Source organism: Takifugu rubripes, chromosome 13 (genome assembly GCF_901000725.2).
Source record: "Takifugu rubripes chromosome 13, fTakRub1.2, whole genome shotgun sequence".
NCBI classification, from domain to species: Eukaryota; Metazoa; Chordata; class Actinopteri; order Tetraodontiformes; family Tetraodontidae; genus Takifugu; species Takifugu rubripes.
The window spans coordinates 11963818-11986133 of record NC_042297.1 but is presented as its reverse complement, the minus strand read 5'-3'; the positions used below and the strand labels follow the sequence as shown (position 1 = coordinate 11986133).

The 22316-nt window shown below is 43.9% G+C and overlaps 2 protein-coding genes across 7 annotated transcripts; one reads left to right on the top strand and one right to left on the bottom strand.

Moving 5' to 3' along the window:
* The first annotated feature begins 1378 nt into the window (after positions 1-1378).
* Positions 1379-18589, top strand: LOC115252134 (proline-rich protein 33-like). 4 transcript variants are annotated; one of them, XM_029846559.1, is made up of 5 exons: positions 1379-1732; positions 1828-1949; positions 2203-2238; positions 4469-4489; positions 8870-11439. In XM_029846559.1, exons 4-5 carry the CDS (start codon positions 4478-4480, stop codon positions 9614-9616), a joined length of 759 nt encoding a protein of 252 aa, XP_029702419.1. In that variant the 5' UTR covers positions 1379-1732; positions 1828-1949; positions 2203-2238; positions 4469-4477; the 3' UTR covers positions 9617-11439. The 4 variants fall into 4 exon arrangements, 3 of the variants coding, with proteins under 3 accessions (XP_029702419.1, XP_029702418.1, XP_029702420.1); XM_029846558.1 differs by having other exon boundaries at positions 1379-1949; XM_029846560.1 differs by lacking the exons at positions 1379-1732; positions 1828-1949 and adding an exon at positions 1964-2108.
* Positions 4027-19981, bottom strand: lsp1a (lymphocyte specific protein 1 a). 3 transcript variants are annotated; one of them, XR_003890576.1, is made up of 15 exons: positions 19841-19981; positions 16285-16407; positions 14619-14874; positions 14380-14510; positions 14168-14291; positions 13247-13354; positions 13061-13084; positions 12945-12986; positions 12696-12727; positions 12335-12419; positions 12084-12224; positions 11902-12000; positions 11264-11363; positions 10596-10703; positions 4027-4251 (listed from the first exon to the last, which is right to left on the bottom strand). XR_003890576.1 is itself a non-coding variant. In XM_029846557.1 (14 exons), the coding sequence occupies exons 1-14, from the start codon at positions 19897-19899 to the stop codon at positions 4226-4228; spliced, it is 1350 nt and encodes a 449-aa protein (XP_029702417.1). In that variant the 5' UTR covers positions 19900-19981; the 3' UTR covers positions 4027-4225. The 3 variants fall into 3 exon arrangements, 1 of the variants encoding a protein (XP_029702417.1); XR_003890577.1 differs by having other exon boundaries at positions 16224-16407; positions 19841-19975; XM_029846557.1 differs by lacking the exon at positions 10596-10703.
* Positions 19982-22316: the final 2335 nt, after the last annotated feature.

Genomic DNA, 22316 nt, shown 5'->3' with positions numbered 1-22316 from the left:
GGTGAAGGATTTGTCTAGATCTTTCACGTGACACAATCATGACGTTTTTGAATTTGTGCACTTTATTCTCTGTTTGAGGCCGAAGTAGAGGACTAATCCCGGCCATGGCTGCAGCTGTGGGGAGCTTTTACTTTGTTGCTAACAGATTATGAGAGGTGGTAATGGTGTGTATTATCTAACTTTTATTAGCACATAAATTCCATAACTCATGATTGAAGTCACTGGGATGTAAATAGAGCAGACTGGAAAGCTACAACCCACAAAAACCCCATAAAATCCTCCTAAAATAGGTGGGATTGATAGAATAATGTAGATTCTAATACATTTATATGGCTTCTGTCACATTCAAAATTGTGCTTTACAGACATCCAGAACTCGAGGAAGCAACAGTGGTGGGAAAACCTCCCTAACAACAGCAAGAGACCTTGAACGGGACATCATTCTGATGGCGGGCTGGGTAGAAGAAGAGCAGGGCCTAAATGATACAAAGGAATAGTTGTATCCATCTCTCCTCTTTCTATATGTTTAAAAAACCCTTTGCTGAATGTTTATTTGGTTGTGGTTTTTCTGTCCTCTTGTTTATTGATGGTAATGTGAGGCTCTGAATAAAAAGTCAAAAATCCTTTACAGAAACCATTCAGTGATGTGGAGATTGTGGTTATTTTTGTTACAGCAGGACACGATGATGTCATCCTGGGAAGAACATTCCGACCCCATTGAAAACAGGTAAACAGATGTCTGACAAACTAAAGCTCAGGATTAAAATGCTGGCACTGGTGAGCAGATTTCACAGCCAGGTCCTTCATAAAAACCTCAAGGCTCCACGTTACTCCATGGGGGAGAGTCTTTACGCTTTGATGTCCGTCACTAAATGACACAACACTCTTCCTCACTGCGGTCTGTAGTCTCTCAGTGGCTCCACACACTGGCTCAAAGCACATCTGCAGACGCTGATAGCATCAACTTCCTGATTCTGACAGGCCCTCATAAATGATCTGTTAGGTAATAAAGTTTTACTGTGTCTGCTAACCCATTTGTTAAATTAAGATCAGACTTAATTCTGTGCTCAACCCTGCAGATGACGGCAGTGATGTGGGTAACAGCTGCTGCACAATCCCACAGAAATGAACATCTTCTGACCAGAAGGGCTGAATGAGTGTCTTCTCACTGACATGGCCCCTCATGTAGTGAGAAGAGCCATTTTGCCCGACCAGGACAGGCGTGCCAGGCCACAAATACCATTTAGGAATGGCTCGAGGAGCATGACAAAGTGCCCAGGTCTCTGACCTGGCCTTCAGACTCCTCAGATCCCTGTCCAGTTGAGCATTCATGGGATGCAAGGACCCACTGCCAAAATGGCTATTCCAGGTACGGGAGAGGATCACTGTTGCGACAGGTCAGACCTGTCACTGTGGAATCTGGGACAACAATACGTTAACACTGATAAACAGTAATAAACCCTTGTGTTGGGTCCTGGTGGATTTTAACCTGCAGATCTTAAACAGTGTTCTAGGGAGAATGACACAAACCCTAAATTTAAAATTGGGTTTGGCTTATTTTGGTGATGCTGCTTTACCTCTTGTGCCTTTAGATTTTAATCATGCAGTGTTATTTTCCAGGGGTCAGAGGGGTGAGGCAGGAGTTCAGCTGGTCCCGTGTAGAATGGAAGAAACATTTCAGAGGGAAAAATAAAGCAGACATCCCTCCAGGTAGACACGTCTTCTGACCACGGGTAGGGGCTGCATCTTAAGCCATCTCAGGTGGTGCGGAAACCCCCATCTTCCCCTGCAATGCACACTGAAGGCAAATGTTTTATTTTTGGAGCAGCCACCGGCGCTGCGGCTCGCTCCCCGAGGCTTCACTTCAGTTCAGGATGAGTCGGCCATGTGGCACCTTGAGGAGGGATTAACAGGCAGAGAGCAGTTGGTCCCGACAGCCGCTGGCAGAAGGTAAACCAGTCAAACTTTGATTGACATCTGGCAGCATAGTCAGATCAGAGCCAGAGGTCAGGCGCTAACCTGCAAATGGATGGATTTGATAGAAGGCATGATGAATTTGTCTGACAGCTTTTACGCTCCTGCAACAGGTTTTCTGTCATAATAACAGATGTGAGTTCGAGTCGGACACTGATAAAAGCTGCACTCTGGCAAAAGTAAATCACGTAACTGATTCTGTTACTTTTTTTCCACTTTCTGTCTATAGCTCTTCAAGCAACACACACATCGGTTTCTATTCCAGGTAAGTGTTGATGGCTTCGATAATGTAGCTCTTCAAGTTTGTCCCTTTACTTTAATTTCATTCCCTCTGAAGTCTGAGAGATTGAGGTCACGTCACAGGTTTATCACAAATCTAATCTTATACTTTCCCTGATATCCAATCCCAGAGCCTTAAAAGGGGACGGGGGTGGGCTGTCACATGTCTGCTGGCATCTTTGAGACTGTGACTGCTTCACTGAAAGAAAGCTGAAGAAAAATTTCGGCTCGAGAACACAAAAGACACAAGAGTTGAATATTAAAAGGAAAATAAGGTCTAAGAGGAGCAACCTGAAGTGCTGCCAACTTGTAGAAAATTTACTCGCTGGGTTCCAGTGCCTCGCTGGTGAGAGCTTGACATCAATGCAAATTTCTGACAATCGCGGCTCTGAAACTCGAGGCTAAGCTCGCGGTCGGAGCAGCTCCGAGAGGATTTGGGAGTGGGATTGATTTCCAGCAGACTGAGGCTGTTGAGCGTGCAGGATGGCAGGCAGCAGGTGCTCAGTGTCAGGACAGTTGCTCTGTTTTCCATCAGCTAAAATTAGAGCCAGGACCTTTTCCAGTGTCACCCAAAGAGACTCCACTATTTAGACTGAAAAGGAGCAATAGGGTTGCTGTTGCCAGAGGACAGTAAAGGCACAATCAGACGCAACACTATGGGATATAATGCCTCATAAATGACTATGACGCTCAGAGTTGCTCAGAGTTGGCTCTTTACTTCCTTCCTTTCAATTTTAAACACATTTCCTGTTGACATTCCAGAGAAAAATAAAACTTTAGTCACTTGCTGTTTCTCATTAAAAAATGTTATGAATAATGTCACGTTTTACTTAGTTGGCCTGTGTTTACTGTTGCTAATGAAGCAACCAAAAGTATTTATTTAAAATCTTTTTGATGCAGCCTTTGGAGCCTTTAATGGTGGCTAACTGGGGTCACTCCACTGGGATTGTCAGGCCTTGCAATCGTGACTAGGTCGACCTTAGGATCGTTTCTTGGCTTGAGCACCATGCGGGGATGATGGATCAGCTGGAGGTTCTGGTCTTACCTGTCAGAAATGTTATAGTAACAGGGTTAGTGATATTTCAGAGTTATAATTTCTGATTATAATTACCTGTCTCTTAAAAGGAAAGGTGGATATTTGTTCCTTGAAAGGTTTGACGGAATCACAGTTCGGATGGTTGTAAGCTCTTAAATTCAATGATGGTACTTTTTCAAGGGGACAGAACTTTTTCCTCCTCCAAACTGTAAAATTGGTTGGCTTTGTCAGACTATTTCCCAGCATGTCTTTCGCATCTTTTTTTCGGCTGTTTTTCCAGTTCAAGTCACACTGTTGAATGTGGCTGTTTTTACAAGTGCAGAGTAAAATTTGGATTGGTAAAATAACACCCCCCTCACACCCCCCATTCAGTTCGGGTCCCCAAAGTTTACATCAATCATCTCCCTTTGGGCGTACCTTTATTTCCTGCAGAGGTCATTTTTAAATCCGACCGTCTCCTTGAGGCTATTTTCATGAGCAGTTTGTCATCATTTCATAGTAGCTTTGCCATAAGCATCAGCTTTACATGCCTTTCTATTTCCAATAGTGACGTTTCTTGTAGCCATGCAGCATCTTCAGGACCCAATTAGGAGTTTGAAAACCTGCTAATGAGGCAGTTGTCGTGGGAGCTCACAGATCGTTAAAGCCAGCTGCAGACTTTTCTCAGATGCATTAAATCAGTCTCGCCGATGAACACAGGACAGGAGATGGACTGGAAGAAAATAGCTGAAGTCTCTATATTTAGAACATATTTTAATCAGTATAAACATAAAAATAGTATCTGAAATTGCTTCGTTACATGTTTGATAAGAAAAGGTCAGAAAGATAAAATTGGTAGCTTCAAAAACAAAGATTGTCAAAGAGATGGGGGACAGTGTGTGTCATTCCAAACATTATTTTTGCCTTTAAGATTTCTTCTAGAGTCCAGTATTTCATTTCACAAATCTTCGTAGAACTGTTGAGCTGAAAAAACACAGACACAATAATTAGAATTTCTATTTGTTAGACCAGCACTTCTCTGAAAGAATCACAATATTTTTTTTTTTCAAAAATCAGAATCAGGAGACATTTTGTTGGATGTTGTTTGTGACTTTATTTATTTAAAGTACAAACGATGTGTTTGACATAAATTTGACATTGAAGATGGAAAATAGAGTGATGTTTCTCATCTGTCCTGTAGGAGTCTGAAATGCCGATAGAGGTAAGCTACAGAAACGGGCTTGTTCCAGACCTCACCCAGCAGTATCTACCGCCACCCCTGCTGCCAAAACCAGGAAAGGACAATGTGCGGCTTCAGAAACTCAAGAAAAAGAGAGCTAAGAGAAGAGGCAGCCTCTCTCAGACGCCTGTCCCGTTTCGCTCCTGTCTGTCACCCGTCAACGAAGCAAGCACCGAACTCGAGCACAGTGATCAGTCCACGCCACCAAAGACCCCAGATTCAGACTACATTGCAGATTCATCAGTCTCTGGGTTCCCTTTTGGTTCCCTTTGTGGTCAGTCTGCATCTGCATTCTCTCGACCTGACAGTGGCCATGTTGGCAGCCCTCCACCATCCTCCATAACCAGGACATCTGAAGAGCAAGTGGCTCCACTATATGAGTGCTGCTCCTCTTTATTTGACGACGCCACTCCCTTCTTGATGCCACCTTCCACTTCACCACCTGAGCAGGTCGAGGAACTACAACATTCATCTGCTTTCACTTTCAGTGCAGCCCCAAAAGCCCACGAGACTGTGACCACAGTCCCTATCATCACAACTTTGCAGTCCAGTACTAAAATATCAACACGCAGCGTGACCCTCTCCCCAGCAAACCCCAAGAGTGGCCCAAGCTCGCCACCTTCTCAGATTACAGCGCTACCTCCTGTTCCTCTGCTGCTGTCAGTTTCAAACAGTCAGACACAAGCTTTTATTCAGAGAAAAGGAGAGACAAACAGTTCGAGGGATGAGGCTCAGTTCAAGGCATCGTCACTGGCCTCGACACCTACAGGTAACTCCTACCTTGCCCAGACGTCCTCTGAGGAAACGGCCACAAAAGTGTCAACGGTCGAAGCAGTGAGAGAGATGAAGCCCACCACCGCACAAACCAGGATCTACACTTCCAAGGCAACGTTTTACGAAATTGCTAAACCTCCGTCCTTTCAGGATCTCTCGTTGGTAAACTACCAGGGAGCATCATCGTCTAACATTTACAAGGAGAGTACACCTGTTTCAGGGACAAATGGTGAATGGTTACCGGTGGCCACTTCCAGGGTTGAAGGGAGAAGACCTAAAACACCCTCCTGCACACCATCTCGAGGGCCCACACCCATTTTTGAAATATCCAGACCCAACCCACTTTTGTTTGCTGCAAGTCCTGCTTTTAAATCTTCCCAGAGTTTACAAATGCCAGCAGTTCTCAAAGAGGTTCCAAGTTGCACTGCAATTCCAGCTAATGGTACAAGTAAACCACCAGCTGTAACACACCTGAAGCCAACAGATGCTGATCACATCAGTTTAGGTAAACCGTCCAACAAATGCATAGAAATAGATATACACAATGCTAAAAAAAATGACATAAATCATAAACTGTCGTCCGCTGTCATTACACCTGAATGTGTTGTGAATGAACCAAAGCCAAAAGATCTTGACATCCTGAAACTGCAAGCAAATTTTAGCCCCAAACCAGTGAATTTTACACAAATGCCACCAAGTCCAAAGCCCCAGCCATCCATTTATCAGCCGGTGGTCGAGGCACGAAAATCTCTGACCTCACTATTGGGGACTCAGATGTCATTAGCAATGTCGAGGCCCAAATCGTGCTCAGCATATTACGGACTTACACCAACAGAGTATATTGCTTACGGTGGCATTAAGACTCCTGCAACACATCACAGCTTTGCATCCCCCACACCTAGTGACAGTCATTCAAACAAAACACAGTCAGATGTAGCTGTAGGTGCATCTCAGGGGTCACAGTTTGTGACTAAACAACTCAATGGGCATGATTCTTCTTCAGTGATGAAGGTTTGTGATGGTTACAGCATGCAGCCTCTATTAACAGACTCTATAGGGAGGAAAGAGGTGCTTGAGGATAGTCTGTCTGAAGGTCTCAGAAATGGAGTACAAACATTTAAATCTAAAGTGGACATAATAAAACCTGACCTTCCTCTTCCTCTTGGCTTGGTACAGAAAACTGTGCCACAATCTGCAAGCAACATGTCCACACTAAAATCCTCCTGTTCTGACGCTCCAATACCAGCACTTAAAGCAGGTGAGGTGCACAGTCAAACTGGATCACAACTGTCTGCAGAGATCCCCTGTTTGACAAAGAGTGGAGCTCCTCCATGTTGTGCCTCGAATGTAGCAAATGGATGTTTAAATTCAAAAATGCCTCAGAGTGCAGAAGGGCCCAATCCTGTCCACTCACCTATGGACGGAGAAGCTGAGGTCCAAGCTGTAAAGTCAGGGCAGTCGGAGCTAAAGTCAGTCCCGCCTGCAGGTGGTGACAGTCAGATAACAGTCAGTCATCATCGTGACCCAGTCACTCCTGCGCTAGAGCTAGAGTCCAAATATACAGGAAGTGCCATTCCGAATGGTATCTTTACAGTAACCACGCCACAGAAAGAAGAAGCTTATAGGACACTCAATCAAACACAAAGCAGTTTATCAAAACAGGCAAACAAACACACCCCATCTCTAGTATCCGCTAATAACAGATGCTACCTTGACAAAAATGAGGCCAAATTCTCAAAAGCATCAGTCGTCATTAATGAGGGATCCACTTTGCCACACGAGATGATCAGAGCGTCCGTATATTCTGCAGGTTATGGTGTCCGCTCAATCCATGTGATCCAGAATACGAAACATCCACAACAGGCCAGAGCAGACGTTAACAATCACGGTGGGGAAACCACAGAGATGCAGATCCATGGGGCGCCGGGTACATTAGTAATCAACCCACCACAAGCAAAATCAGACATTTCAGATATTAAAAGGACTTTAGCTGCAACAGCCAGGCAACCCATAAAAGAGCAGCTCGAGCTAACCATCGATAAACCACTGATGGACACACAATGTAGCATCAACTCAGGTGGTCAGGACAACGTTGGCCAAATGGCAAATTTGCACAAAAATTCCATTAGAGAGCCAACTGCAAAAGCAATTGAAACCGCTGTTGTAGCGGAAACCACACTGCCTAACCTAGTTAATGTAGAAGCTCAACAAACAACAAACACTACTAAACACCAAAGCTGTAATAATGTTGACGCCAGTAGAGTCAAAGAATCAAACCCCGAAACCACTGGTGTTACTGGTTATCCTCCTAACTGTCAATTAATGACTATAAGCACATCTTTGACAGATGTGGTCTCACCTGAACCTGCTGCAGGAATTCAAGAGGGCAGGCCCTCAAAAGACATTAATATTTTACTGCAGAGCAATCATACCAGTAGCTCCAGTGCACATGATACAGAAAACTTTCCACCAGTCCAAGCAGTGAGCACCGCGCCTCCGTTTGAAGCGACTGTGCCGCCCAGCCCCAGAATGAGGCGTGTTGCACCTAAAAGTCTTCAGCTAAGATCTAACAGACCTGAAGGTCACTTAGCAACATTGGTCACAATGACAACCCAGAACTACACAAAACCAGAAACACCAGTTCAGAGAGCATCTACCCAACAAATTACTGATCACACCACAGATGTTAAAGAGCGAGCAGTTGGATCTTTAAAAGTTCCCACTGAAACTATAAATTCCGCAGAAGCTGAGAGCACCACCTCAAGATTCCCGCTTAAAATTGAGGCTAAAGCAGTGGATGTTATAGAAAACCAAAACACTCTCAGAGAAATCAAGAGTGAACCAGTAAAAAAGCTTGGCCAGTCCATTATCATAACTGAGAAATCTGTCAACACTCAAACAGCCTCAGGTGTTCCTTTCAATAACCACCCAGTAAATGTTCCCCCCTCAGCCCAGACTGATTCCAAAGCATCACTCAGCCCTCCTTCATTAAGACTAAGACCCTCCCCTTTACCTCAGCCAAGAACGCGTAATACACCTGATCGAGGTTATACTCCAACTCCGAGCTCCTCTTCCTCTCAGACTCTTGGTACAGGAACAAAATCATCCCCAGCTGTCATGAAAGATCAGGCAAAAGTTCCCATCAGATCTCTGCAGAATAACGCTGTTAAACCCCCCTTTCTGATGTCTGCTCACCACATTAAAGACAACAATCTAAATCCAGAGATCAAAGCAAACGTGACAAATAGCTCTGAAGACCAAGTCGTTTCCCATACACATAAAATGCAATCAAATTTATCACCAACTTCCTGTAAGGAAGAAAAGTTGAATACTGAGACCTCCACACGCGGTCATGATCAGCTTGTATCCCGTGAAGCTGATGTTAAAGTTCATCTGCCATCCATCCCGAAAACACCACAGATTGAAAACAGTTCCTTAAATGCCTCGGGCACAGGTCAGGTCCAGCCTTTGACAGAGCTAGCGGTAGCGAGCATTACTGCTGCAGAGCCGGCAACAGACACACTGATGAAAGCCTCCATAGTTCAAGCTGCTGTGATTGATTCTGCCCCTCCTGCCTCTCTGCCTCAGGCCTCGGGCTCAGTCAAAGATCCGCCTCCAAACAGCGGAACATCACTGCCATCTCAGCCAAAACCTGGTCTCAAAGACACGGGTGTTCTGAGGACCAAAACTCCACCTGTGCAGACCAAAACCCCAGAAGTCAACCTCTCCACGAAGTCAGCGACATCAACTGCATCTTCAACTGATGAGAAGGCCATCAGGGCAAAGGTCAAAGGTCTTAAGAGCAAAATCAGCGGGTGGGCGCGGCTCAAGAAACACATGGTTGTGGAGGAGGAGGAACCTAAGTTTCCAGAGGTGGAAGACAAACCTCAGGAGGATTCCAGCAGCGGTAAAGAGAAACCAGACCTGGGAGATGACGACAAACCACCTTCTGACGGGCTGACCAATCAGGAGGCAGTCCTCAAGACAGAAGATGCCAAAGCCTTGAAGATGTGGGATGCGCTCCTTTTTCAGATGTTCTCCACCAAAGACAGGATCATGCAGCAGATCAAGGCTGGCAAAAAAGATTCAGACGGCAAGAAACCCCCCAAGGGCAGCCAGGAAGAAGTTCCGTCTTTCGTCAATCGCCTGCCAGTTCTGCTGTACAGCCCGCGCTTCGATGCCAGGAAGCTGAAGGAGGCGGCGGCCAAGCCTCTGACCAAAATAGCAGCGGTGTTCGAGATGAGCCTGATAAAACGCAAGAGTCAGGAGGATGAATGCAAGGACTTCAACCGCAAGGCCAGAGGATTCACATCGGCAAAGAAGACAGATGTGTAGTGTCAATGAGGCGTGCAATCAGTGGGGGAAGGGGGGGCAGAAGAAGTCCAGGAACTTAAAGGGAAAAGGGTACATTTACTCCAGTCAGGGTCTTAAACTCTAAACTTGAGGGGTTAAACGAAACAAAGTTTGAAGATCTGATGATTTAGTGTTTAAATGAGCTGTTAATAGTGTTAATAATATAAATAACAGTGGTAACGCAGGTATGTTACACTTCTAAAACTAAATTGTCGAGCGCTTGTGCCGTGTGCTGCAGTTGCCTCATTTTAGTTTTTTAAAACTATTCTGTGACGCAGATGCTTTTATTTTTCTAAATAAGATTGGGGAGCGGGGTGAGTTGGGGTGGGGGGCACCGCTGGCAGGCAGTTTTTAATCTGTGATAAGAAGCTTTTACATTCCTGAATCAATGCAGCAGGTGGGTTTGAATGATAGTTGAAGGCCGAAGGTGGAATTTGGTGGATTTTAGTTTCTGCAGGTCCAGGGAGGGGGTCGAATGGACAGATCTAATCGATCACTGACTATAAGAAGTTACAACCACAACCTGCAAGGTTTCAGGTTTTAGTCATGATAATTTGGAAGATTGCCTTTTCCTTTTAAATGGGCTGAATTCAAAAATCCTTTCAGCCCTTGTCAACACATAGATTTACTGTTTAATCTGAGCCATGTCCTCAAATACATTTTTAAAAAAAGCACTTTAAATGTAAGTTAGAATCTGGGGGCTGTTGGGGTCCTCATTCATTTATTTTATCAGCAATAATCTGACACAATTAGACTTTTTTCTGTCTAAATTTTTAAATGATCCACGAATACTGAGATGTGTGAATGTGAGATTCAACACTGAATATTAAAAATATGAAGATAACATTTCCAGATCATGAGACTGACTCTGCAGGTGGGTTGTAATTTCCTGTGTTGGTTGAAGAAATGATGGAAAATGGTGTCAAGATAAAAGGAAGTCAAAGTGTGATGGAAGTCTCACAGTTCGGGAAGATTTTGCTCCAGCAGATATTAGCATGTGTCTTTTTTTAAGCCTGCATTACATTGCAAAAACATTTTCTTCAAGATGGTGCAGATGAAAAGGATGACTCTGTTGAGGGAGAGGAAGAAGAAGAGCTGATAATTGTCTGACAGAGCAACAGAGCCTGTACTGGTGTAGCAAAGCTGCACGGAAACCATGAAAGATAGTCACAGATTTATGAAAATATAATGTAATACTAATAAATATTTGATGCAACTGCTAAAGATCTGTAGTTGCTCATTATTTTATCCACTTTGAATACCATCAAGAAGTTAAAATCTTCTATATCGCCCCCTGCTGGTTGGCGATATGTATGTCAAAACTAGCAGAATGAACACAAAACCTACTCAAAATACAACTTGTGTGTGGTTTCAAAAGAAGTCACCAGCACATAATAACAGCATTATTTTTTTTTAAATGCTGCAGTTGCATGATTTTCAATATTTGGGGGATTTTAAGGTTTTACCCTCTTGTCACAGTTGGGCAGATTTTGTTGATACGCCAGCAAGAAGTAAGATTGAAAAGATGACGTGGGATTTTTAATTTAAAGGTGAATTGTGTGATATTCTCCAGATACTGGGCAGCAACTAGTGGTGAGTTTCTGTTTGATTTAAATTTTCTGGATTTACCTGATGGGCTGTTTGTATCCTCATATCCTTCAATGGGAACCTTCTCATATTTTCCGTGACCCGTCACCACAAACCTGTATCGTTTACAGGTGGAGCCTTCCTGAAATTCAACACTTTCTGTCAGTGACGCATTATCCATCATCGATCGAGTATTAAAACAAAAAAATCTCAACATACAGTGTATTTGTTATCATACATCATATTGTTCAGATTACTGTTTGAAACCCCCACAGCTATTTTAGGAGACCACTGGTGGTATCATGTTCAGATGTTGTAGGGATGCATGTGGAGACCACCCACACCACTAACAGGGATTTTTTTAAAGCTCTGAAAATCTGGGAAGTGTGACTCAAGTGTTTGTTGATTGGGTTTTTTTTTGGGGGGGGGGGGGGGGGGGGGTGTTCTGAACCAGCTGCGACCACTAGGGGCCAGTGTTGCGTTATACTGAGATGAGATGATTCACAACAGATGAAGTGGAGCTGGGGATGTGGGTGCAGGAAGAAGAGGAAATGAGACTAATTCAAATTGAGGAAGTAATAAAACAAAATGAAGAGTGATCAGAAACAGTTCAAGACTCGCAAAGTTAAGAGGAAAAGAATATCCATGATGGATACATTCCGGGTGAAACTGGGACTTACTGCTGGTGTGAAAGGTGAGCTGCACCGGCTCCCATGTTCACTTCCTCTGACCCACTGATTGATGAGGTCAGCCACCCCCACTTTTAAGCCATCTGCATCCTGTTGTTTTTCAAATGAGAAAATTTGAAATGACAATTTAAAAATCAATAAAAAATATCCCTGAACGTTATCAAGGATCAAACCTTCGATGGGGTGACAGAGGGGACGTTCTGGTTCCAGGCTTCTCCGCCCTCAAACAGGCTCTTTTTGGAAGAGACGGGTTCGGAGGCTGCTGTCAGGTCCGTCAGCGACGGAGTGCCCGATCTGTTTTCCTTTGAGGAGATCTAAGAGAAACAAGCAATGTGCAGAAAACAACAGCAACAAAAGACTAAAAAGTCACAGTATCACAGCACTGAGTTTGTATTCCTGCTAAAACAATAACATAAAAATGTACCTCCAGTGCCTGCGTATACATCTCCAGCTTCCTGTTAATCTTGGACACCGTAACAGGGAGAGACGTCCTCTTTACGCTGTTTGTGCTGCAGAAAAGGAGCTCAGATGAGGCCGATCAAAGGACACATGTTGTTAGAATTGATGCACTTTTCTAATAAATCTGGGTGACACAGAATCACGATGTCACCCCTGTCTCATTGGGGAATATGTAAATTGCTTATTTGAAAAAAAAAAGGGGGGTTTCGCTGGAACGCTGGAAGGACTGGAAATGATATAATGTCCATGCCAGGTGTCCAGTTATTGGATGCTTTCCCCATTTTTCCACCTAAAAACAGTAAACTTACAATTGCTCTCAGACTCACCTCTTCTTCAAGGATTCTGTCCTCTCGATTATCTGTGAGAGAACGTTCGATTAAAGTCTTAAATAATGAGAATAATGCCTAAAGAACAATCACTTGTAACATCACTGCTGCCTTCCATTTGAATCCAATTCAATAAAAAAACCAAATAACTTAAAAGGCAATAATTTGTCCTGTAATTAGCACAATTTGCAAAAGCCAATCAGAGTGGACTTGTTGATCATGTAGGGTGGATGAGAGACTGTGGCTCACCGTGCACTTCCCATCTGTCGAGACTCTGCTGGTTGTTTCATCCTGCAAAGAAGATGGGTCTTAAAAAAACCTGAACCCTCTGTTTCAAAAACAGGTAAAATCTGACACAAACTTACTGGGTAAAACTGGATGAGGAGTTTCTGATGAAACAAACAAAACAAAACCATGTCAGCAATACAAATTGAAAATTACAGTCTTGTAAACCGGTCAGAGTGACCCATCTCTCTGCCAAGGATATTTGATATTATTCATTTAGAACATTTTGACACAGAAACGATGTGAATTTGACTCAGATGAGACACCTTGAATGTTGGGCTCATGGGTCCATAACAGCACATGGCCTCCTCGTCCCTGCTGCTGCCCGCTGACCTCCTGTCAGCCTCCCCGCCCTCCTCGCTCTCTGCTGCCAGCTAGAAAAACAGGAACACAGGAAAACATGAAAACAGAGGCAGTAAGGAAGAGCAGGGGCTGGGAGACTTGTGTCTCTATGAGATTTGATATGACAGATTTCAGACTAAAATCAGGATCATTTTCCTGGGTCATCTGTGGAGCCAAAAATGTATCTTTTCACCTTTTTCTCAGATTTGGAGCCGAATTCAGTGAACAGTGATCATCAATAAGCTCGGATGCATTTGATAATGGTTTTTAATGAAAACCTGCAGTAACTTTGATGCCTCCACGCTGACAGAGAACAGAACTCCTGATGTAATGTTCCTCATCTACAACGTCTGAATTCCTTTTACAACATAAAAACTTTGTGACATGAAGAGTTTGGAGGCCAACGTGACGCTTCGTTGGCATCGGTGGTTTCACACATTCCTCCAGTCTAACGCAGCAAAAGCAGAGAAGAAGAAGGCCTGCTCGTAAACCCCACAAACTTAATTTAAGCGAAAAAAATCTGCTCTCCAAATGTTTAAAGAAAGGAAATGAAGTTCTGGGTCTGCTCGTAATACTTTCAGTATTCACTGTGATTTTTTAATTTTCCTAGGTTGGTTCTAGATCAAACAATATGAATGAAATAATACAGATTTAATGAGTGTGTCAGTGAGGGAGGGGCTGGGATACATTTTTCATAATAAATGAAGCAACAATGTTGAACTACAATATGTTTGTTTAAGGTTGCGAAAATATTTACAAAGTAAATGAAGTAAAAAGTAATTTTTTGGGGGGGCTCAATAATTTAAAGACCAACTGACAAACAACAGAGAGTATAGAACTCAGACCTCATTCAGAATCAGCTCCTCGTCCTCTTCGTCGTCCCGTAGGGGTCCCTCAGACCTCCACCGTGTCTGCGGAACCCTCGGCTCCTCCCGGCGTTGCTCCTGATCATCCACACTGCAAGCACCACTGAAGAGACGGTTCGACAGATGATAAATGTCTCTAAACCCGGATGTCATCCAAGAGAAACATCCTGAAGGAAATGAAGACAACGCACCGTGAATCCATCGTCCCAGTAACCAGGTCAGAGCTCCTGTGTGCTGGTTGGCCGGTGCTGGGCTGCAGCTCAGCTTCGTGAGGGAGGAACATGGCTGAGCTGTGCAACACCTTGGCTTTGTTGCTGGACACCTACAGAGACGACAGGTTACTGAAGTAAAACCAGTCAGAACAGGAAGAGGAGAAAAGGTAAAAGCATGAGGATATTCAGTGATCCACCACAATAAACAGAGTCTTTACTTCTGGAGTTCTTCGTGAAGCCTGCTGTAACTTGCACACCTCCTCCTCCTCCTCGTCATCCTCCTGCTGTTCCTCCTGTCCTGATTTCTGCTGCAGCGTTGGAGATGTTTGCACCCTCCCCCTCCTGCTCCTCCACTCCTCCGACTCCCCCCGGTTCTCCGCCCTGTGGCTCCAGTCACCAAAGCCCTCGTCCTCCTCCAGAGCCGAGCTGCTGCTGCTGCTGCTGCTGCTGCTGGGCTTCAGCTCCTCCTCCGGCCTGAAGACCAACACCATCATAAACACATCAGACCTGCCGTTTCAGGCTCCAAGGAAACAATGACACTTCCTGTTCCTGCTCATCCAACCATCAGCGGAGACCTCATCAGCTCGATAAATAACTGAGGCTGCAAGTTAAACATTTCAAATCAGACACAAACATGGCGGAAAAAACCTCCAAACTATTTAAAAACAAAACAACAAATCAGATCCAACCTTCGGATTCAGTGAGTTAAACCCGAACAAAGCTTCACGTTATCAATGTAATGATCCTCAGTTACATTACTGAGAAGAACAACAAAGTTCTTTGCTGAAGCTTAATGAGGACAAAAGATCAACAAAATAAGAACAAGAAATTTACAGAGACAGTACAGGTGTGTATTAAAGGAGACAGGACAGGTGTGTGTTAAAGGAGACAGGACAGGTGTGTGTTAAAGGAGACAGGACAGGTGTGTGTTAAAGGAGACACTAAAGGTGTGTGTTAAAGGAGACACTACAGGTGTGTGTTAAAGGAGACAGGACAGGTGTGTGTTAAAGGAGACGGTACAGATGTGTGTTAAAGGAGACAGGACAGATGTGTGTTAAAGCAGATGGTACAGGTGTGTGTTAAAGCAGACGGTACAGGTGTGTATTAAAGGAGACAGGACAGGTGTGTGTTAAAGGAGACAGGACAGGTGTGTGTTAAAGGAGACACTAAAGGTGTGTGTTAAAGGAGACGGGACAGGTGTGTGTTAAAGGAGACAGGACAGGTGTGTGTTAAAGGAGACACTAAAGGTGTGTGTTAAAGGAGACACTACAGGTGTGTGTTAAAGGAGACAGGACAGGTGTGTGTTAAAGGAGACAGGACAGGTGTGTGTTAAAGGAGACACTAAAGGTGTGTGTTAAAGGAGACAGGACAGGTGTGTGTTAAAGGAGACAGGACAGGTGTGTGTTAAAGGAGACACTAAAGGTGTGTGTTAAAGGAGACACTACAGGTGTGTGTTAAAGGAGACAGGACAGGTGTGTGTTAAAGGAGACGGTACAGATGTGTGTTAAAGGAGACGGTACAGATGTGTGTTAAAGGAGACAGGACAGGTGTGTGTTAAAGGAGACAGGACAGATGTGTGTTAAAGCAGATGGTACAGGTGTGTGTTAAAGCAGACGGTACAGGTGTGTGTTAAAGCAGACGGTACAGGTGTGTGTTAAAGGAGACGGTACAGATGTCTATTAAAGGAGACACTACAGATGTGTGTTAAAGGAGACAGAACAGATGTGTGTTAAAGGAGACAGGACAGATGTTTGGTTAAGGAGACAGGACAGGTGTGTGTTAAAGGAGACAGGAGACAGGACAGATGTGTGTTCTGTCTTTACCATTGGATTCTAAAAATGCCTAAAATAAAATCTTGTGAATAATGAGACAGTGAAAACTGACTGCCTGTCCTCTGTCCGGTTGTCCTGCAGCCCACTGTCCTCTCGTCTGTCCCTCTCTCTGCTCCTCCTCCTCCGCTCCCGCTCCACCTCTTCAGCATCCTCCTGGCTCCGCTGGGCCGTCACCCTGGAATCAGACACCAGCATCATAAACACCCACCCGTGCTGCCTTCAGGGTCCACGTCAACCAGTTTACTCTCGGGCATCATAGAAATTCAATAACTGTCTAACATTTTCCTGTCTGAACGTCCAAAAAGAATGAATTGATCTCCCCATCACTAAATTGTTTTTTTAAGTCTCTTCTATCTAATTTGGGTTTACTCTTTCCAGAGGAGCATGATTACAATAACGCTTTTCATTGTCCAGCACATCTGGACGAGCTCCAGCCAGCTGCTGTCATTCCACTTAATTTCAGCCTCTGGAGAGGAACGGAGACGAGAGAGGAGAAGCAGAGCAGAAGACGGAGGGAGAGCCTCGGCTGGAGCCACCAGAATTTTTACAGATCCGTCTGACTGATTCTAAATCTGCGCACGTCAGCTCGCGTCAGGTTCTGATGTGGTTCGGCAGCGATGGCTTTCCTGAGACGTGGACGGCAAACAACGTGTTGCCATGACGACAGTAAACACAACAAATAGATTTTCTGGGGCGCCAAAGCAGGAGACTTATTGAAAACCTGCCTGGAAGATAAAGACGCCTGGAAAATCCAAACCAAACCTCTCCTAATCAGATGAGATGCTGGAATCGTGCATTTGCTCCGTGTACGTTTGTCAGCGCGGCTGTTTATGGTGACGCTGTGAACCTCCAGAGTTGTGTTGATCTCCTCTAAACACGACTTTGCTGCCCTGATGAGCTGCAGCTGAGAGGCTGCAACAGTTGAGGCAGCTCTAGAAGCCTTTTTTTTTTTTATCGTTACTGAGTAACATTAAATAACATTAAGGTAACCAAGCACACCGTGGTCGTCATCAGGTGGGTCAGGTTCCCATCCACGAGAATCAGAGAACCACTGGGAACCAGTCTGGAACACGCCGGCGTGAACTGACCGGATGTGTGAAACGACTGCGTTGGCCGTTTGTTGGCGGGAGGGGTAATAATGGATCAAGTGGGGATAAGTTTGACTTATCTGGATCTCAACCCTCACCAGAGGTGCTACGTGTCTGAGCGTGAGACAGTGAAGAGCTGAAAGTGAAAACAGATGATATTTTCTTTGGGGATCATCAGGAAACATAAACAACAAGAACAGCAATGTGTTGATTCACAATGGATTTTATAGGTAACGTGAGGATAAAAATCTGCCAAACCCAGCTGATGTTTTGCTACCAATCAGCACAGAGCTTCTAATGATAGGTCTTGTGTTCTGTATGATTAAAGGGGGAAATTCCTGGGAATTGAACACGTAGATGAGCTCATGTGTGAGTACACACATAATGTGTGTGTCTGTTCTGTCCTCACTCCTTATGTTTTCTCCTTATTTAACAGGCTGTCAGGAGGAGGGTCCCTCCTGTGGGAGTCTGGACCTGCTCAAGGTTTCTTCCTGTTAACAGAGCTCCATATTTTCCAGACAGAGTTCCTGAACCTTAGGAAAGTAGCACCCCCTTAGCAGTGGGGTAGTAGTTCCCGCAGTTGCAAAGCAAATGTACGCTGATGGATATGTGTTCAGCTTCACTGAGTGGGACTGGTGCCCAGTATCTTTACTGGGACATTTGAAACGAGGCTGCGACACAAAACTGAAAAGAGGACGTTTTGGATTAAAATCTGTCCAGCACAAGTCACTTTTTCCACGATGAGGCAATGGAGGCCTGGGGACATTTTCTCTGTGTGTGTGTGTGTGTGTGTGTGTGTGTGTGTGTGTGTGTGTGTGTGTGTGTGTGTGCGTGTGTGTGCGTGTGTGTGTGTGTGCAGCTGAACAGGAGGGAGTGCAGGAGTCAGCCAGATGATGTCATGGTCATTAAGGAAGCTGCGGCTATAAAAGAAGCTATTGAACTCAAAGCTCAGTGTCAGTTTCAGTGAGGTCACACAACAACGTTCCGCCCGTCACCCGGGAAACAAGAACCAGTGTGACTGAGGAACAGAAGTCAGGAAAAGTAGGAATTATACGATCATTTGGGCTCTTGTCCCTTTTAAGTGTCAGTCAAACTTTACAAACGCTCTGTCTCAGCAAAAATGGTTGAAATGTCATATTTTTGGTGTTAAAGTCTCCGCGCTGGAGTTTTAACATTTAAACTGAACCCTTACAACAAACAAACAAACAAAAACAAACCCTAATATTGTTTACAGCCTTCACAATCATGTTTTATGTCTCATTTGTCTTAATAAACTGATTACTAATAAACTTTGGAAATTCTCAGTGTTGAAATCTATTAGCGACACAATGTTTATATATATATATATATTTTTTTTTTTAAATCCTCCCTAAAAATGGTCCTAAAGCTTAAGTTGTTGTAGTTACTGCAGCACAAACACAGCAAGTAGGGGATACTTCCAGTCAATGGTTCTAAGAACCTTGGAATGGTTCCTCTAGTGTGAAAACAAGTAGAAGATTAAATGCATCTGTTTCATCCTGAACAATGTGATAAAGCATAAATAGATAAAAAACGCTTAATTCTAACCTGATGTTCTGCTTAAGAACATTTTATTTTCTACGGTTTATTCTGCCAATCATAAACTTTCTTGTTAATGCAGAATTGTTTAAGTTACACCTCTGCGAAGACCACCAGAGATATCTCCGCGTGTGATCCAACGGTTGGAAAACCTCCAGCATCAGCTGCCAAGTTCAGCTGTTCTGGCTCTCCTCGTGTCACAATAGACGTCTTAAACGTAAAATAGTTGTTCTAAAATCTGAACATGAGCCAAAGATTTCAACTTTTGGGAATTTCTTTTTTTCTTTTCCCTTTCTGCTGTGGATCTGATATCAGCATCATCGTTTTATAGTGTATTTTACTGCAGTCAGTGGTCATTGAACGCATCGGGCTAACCAATTCTTTGATAAAGTCATGATGGACATCTTTTTTTTTGTTGTTTTTTTACGAGACTGCACGGTTTGTTTTCATCTTCATAAAGTTTGACGTATTTAATCTAAACACACATTACACATTTGTCAACATGGCTGCTGTCAGGTTTGCGTGTGTTCGATCTGGCTGCCACACAAATATTCTTTCAACCAGGATGAGACAAGCAAGCTGCTTTTCAACTTTTCATTTGCAGCCAATGGTTTTTCTGCCAAGAGCCGAGGGAAAAATGTGATTGTTACGACGAATTGGGCTACAATTCAACTCTTTTCTGGAACCTTTTTGGGCTCTTTTTCTACTCTTTTCTGTTGTTTTTCTTTGCAGGTTTTTTCCAACTGAACAACGCTAAATATTGTCTCTCATGGTTGATTTACAGATGAATGGTGTGAAAGCCTCTTTAGCTGCAGTCGGTACTTGCAACCGTACCTGTGAACGCTGAATACTTTGATACTCGCAGTACTCGCTGGACTCTCATCAAATTCAACACATGGATAATTTTGATCACGGATCATAAATGGTACCATGGTGCCTGTGAGAGAAGCGTGTTTAGCTTACCTGATGAGGTTCTCCAGGAGTTGTCTGCTGGAGTTTTTTCTTCTGATGGGCTCGGACATGCTGGGTGGACTGGGCAGCTCCTGGTCTGCAGTCCTCGTTCTGGTCCTGGAGACACAGATGTTTTCTAGAGCTGCTCCCTCATTCTCTCTCTCTCTCTCTCCCCACCCTCCATGTGGTTCTCATTGAGACCCCCCCAACCCCACCCACACCCCATCTTCACACCCTAACAGAGGTCATGTGACTCTCCCAGGAGGAGGCGTAAGCTGATATCACAACAGTGTGTCAGTGATAATATAATACTGCCCATTTTGTTCCATTTTTGCACCGAAGTTGGAAAAAAAAGTCATTGAATATTTTCCTTTGGGGCTCTTTGAAGTTGATTTCTCTTCCAGACTTCAATTGTGGTTTTATGAAGTATAGTTCATCATAAAAAACCAGAAGTGTGTCACGAACCTACTTTCATAATGGATGCTAATCTGCTTAATATATGCTTATTAATCATTTTAAATGAATTGAATGAATTGTTAAGTTTATTTCAGTAAATGCTGACCGCAGCTCATCGCATTATTAAGTTTGGGATATTCTGGTGATTCTATTAAATTTCATAAAATGCACAAGAAGATGTGATGGAGTTTAAACTCCACTGATCATTTGCCCTCGATACAGTCGGATAACATTTTATCATAATAATAAATATGAACACATTTTAAAAGTCATGTTTAAATGTAACTAGAGAGATTAATTAATCTTTACTTTGATAGGTTTGTTTATCTTTAAATTATAATATCCCATTTATATATACTGTATATATGTGTGTGTGTGTGTGTGTGTGTGTCTGTTCTCTATACACACACACACACACACACGCACACACACACAGGTTGTGAGGTTGTGAACAGATGCTTAAGGAACCTGAGAACGGGTGTGTGTTGGATCTAGTTACTGTTGAATAAAAGATGGCGGCTCAGAACAGAAGCAGCTGCTGAAGGCCACAAGCTGATCCGATTGTCCTTGAACGCACCGTCAGAGCCCAGTATCACATAACACCATGTTTGTTTATTAACACAGATTTGGCTAAATGCTATGCTAATGAAGGATCTTGAGGGGTGACCTGAACTGGTTATACTGGGAGAGTGAGGAGAAATAGTTTGGTTACTGAGAGGGTAAATGGACTGTTAATAGACAGAGATGGTAAATAAAACAAATTGATGGAAAGTCTTTAACTTTTATTTCTCTTTAAACTAGTGAAACTTTTCTCTGTCAGTTCAACACTCACAGATGTGCATTAGGTCATTCAGGCATTTCCAGCCAGAACTGATTTTCCCAACACACACACACACACACACACACACGCACACACACGCACACACACACACACACACACACACACACGCACACACACACACACACACACACACACACACTTTCCTCCCTCGCCCCCATAATCTTGCTGGAACACTTACAGGGCCTCCACAAAATGGTCGTCAAGACAACAATTCCCATAGCACTGAACTTATTGTGGTTGTTTTTGAGGGTTTGTAATGAAGGTGATGATGATGATGAGGCGCCAGCTTCAACACTTGAGGAGGAGGAGGAGTTAAGGAATGAAAACACAAACAAGCAGTTGAGAGACTGTCAACTGTATTTGAAAAACAGCCATTTAAATGTAAAAGTTTAAATATTCCAGCTGTGGGGTTCCATTATAATACCGTTTACATTGAGGACATCAATCATCAAGAGTTTGTGAAGGAACTTTACAGAGGCATTTTTTTGAGATTAGCATGCTAACAAGCTCTCTGATATAGAAACACCAATGTTATAGTGGTGGTGCGGCAATGGGGGCGGTGAGAGTAATTAAAATTAACTATTTAAATTTTGAAGTTGTGTAAAAGGGACTAAGGTGTGTGCGTTTGTGTGTGCGTGTTTATTTAACAAGTCAGGAGCACTGGACCATCACCCAATTTCAGCGAATTCCAATGTTCCTACAAGTGAAAACTTCCTGCAGAACATTTGGAATGTTCTCAGCTGCAGCAGATGTGCCTCCTGACCTCCTGTCACCTGGGGGGAGCTTCGATCTACTCTCTCCTTGTGATGATCTGACGGCCGCAGCCACCTTCACCCCCCCCAGGCTCAAACCCACCCCCGCCTCAGGCCCGTAAACGTTGCCAGCTGTCCCGTAAAGACGGCGTCACGAGCTGTAAAACAGCTCCGCTAAACCAGACAGATGATGCAATGGATTCAGAGCCAGTGATGTCAAGAAGGAGCACTTAAATCCTCATCTGAGAGTTGGCAGAGCTGTTTACGCTGCTTCAACAACAACTTGGAACAAATCCACGCGTCAGGTTTGTGTTGTTGCTGAACTACCGGAACACGAAGATAAAAAAAAACAGTGATGTTTATTCTGTGGGCATGTTCGCTTCATCCAGTGTTGCAGTCAAGGCCCTTTAGAAGCTTAGAGCCTGCCCCCCCCCTTCCT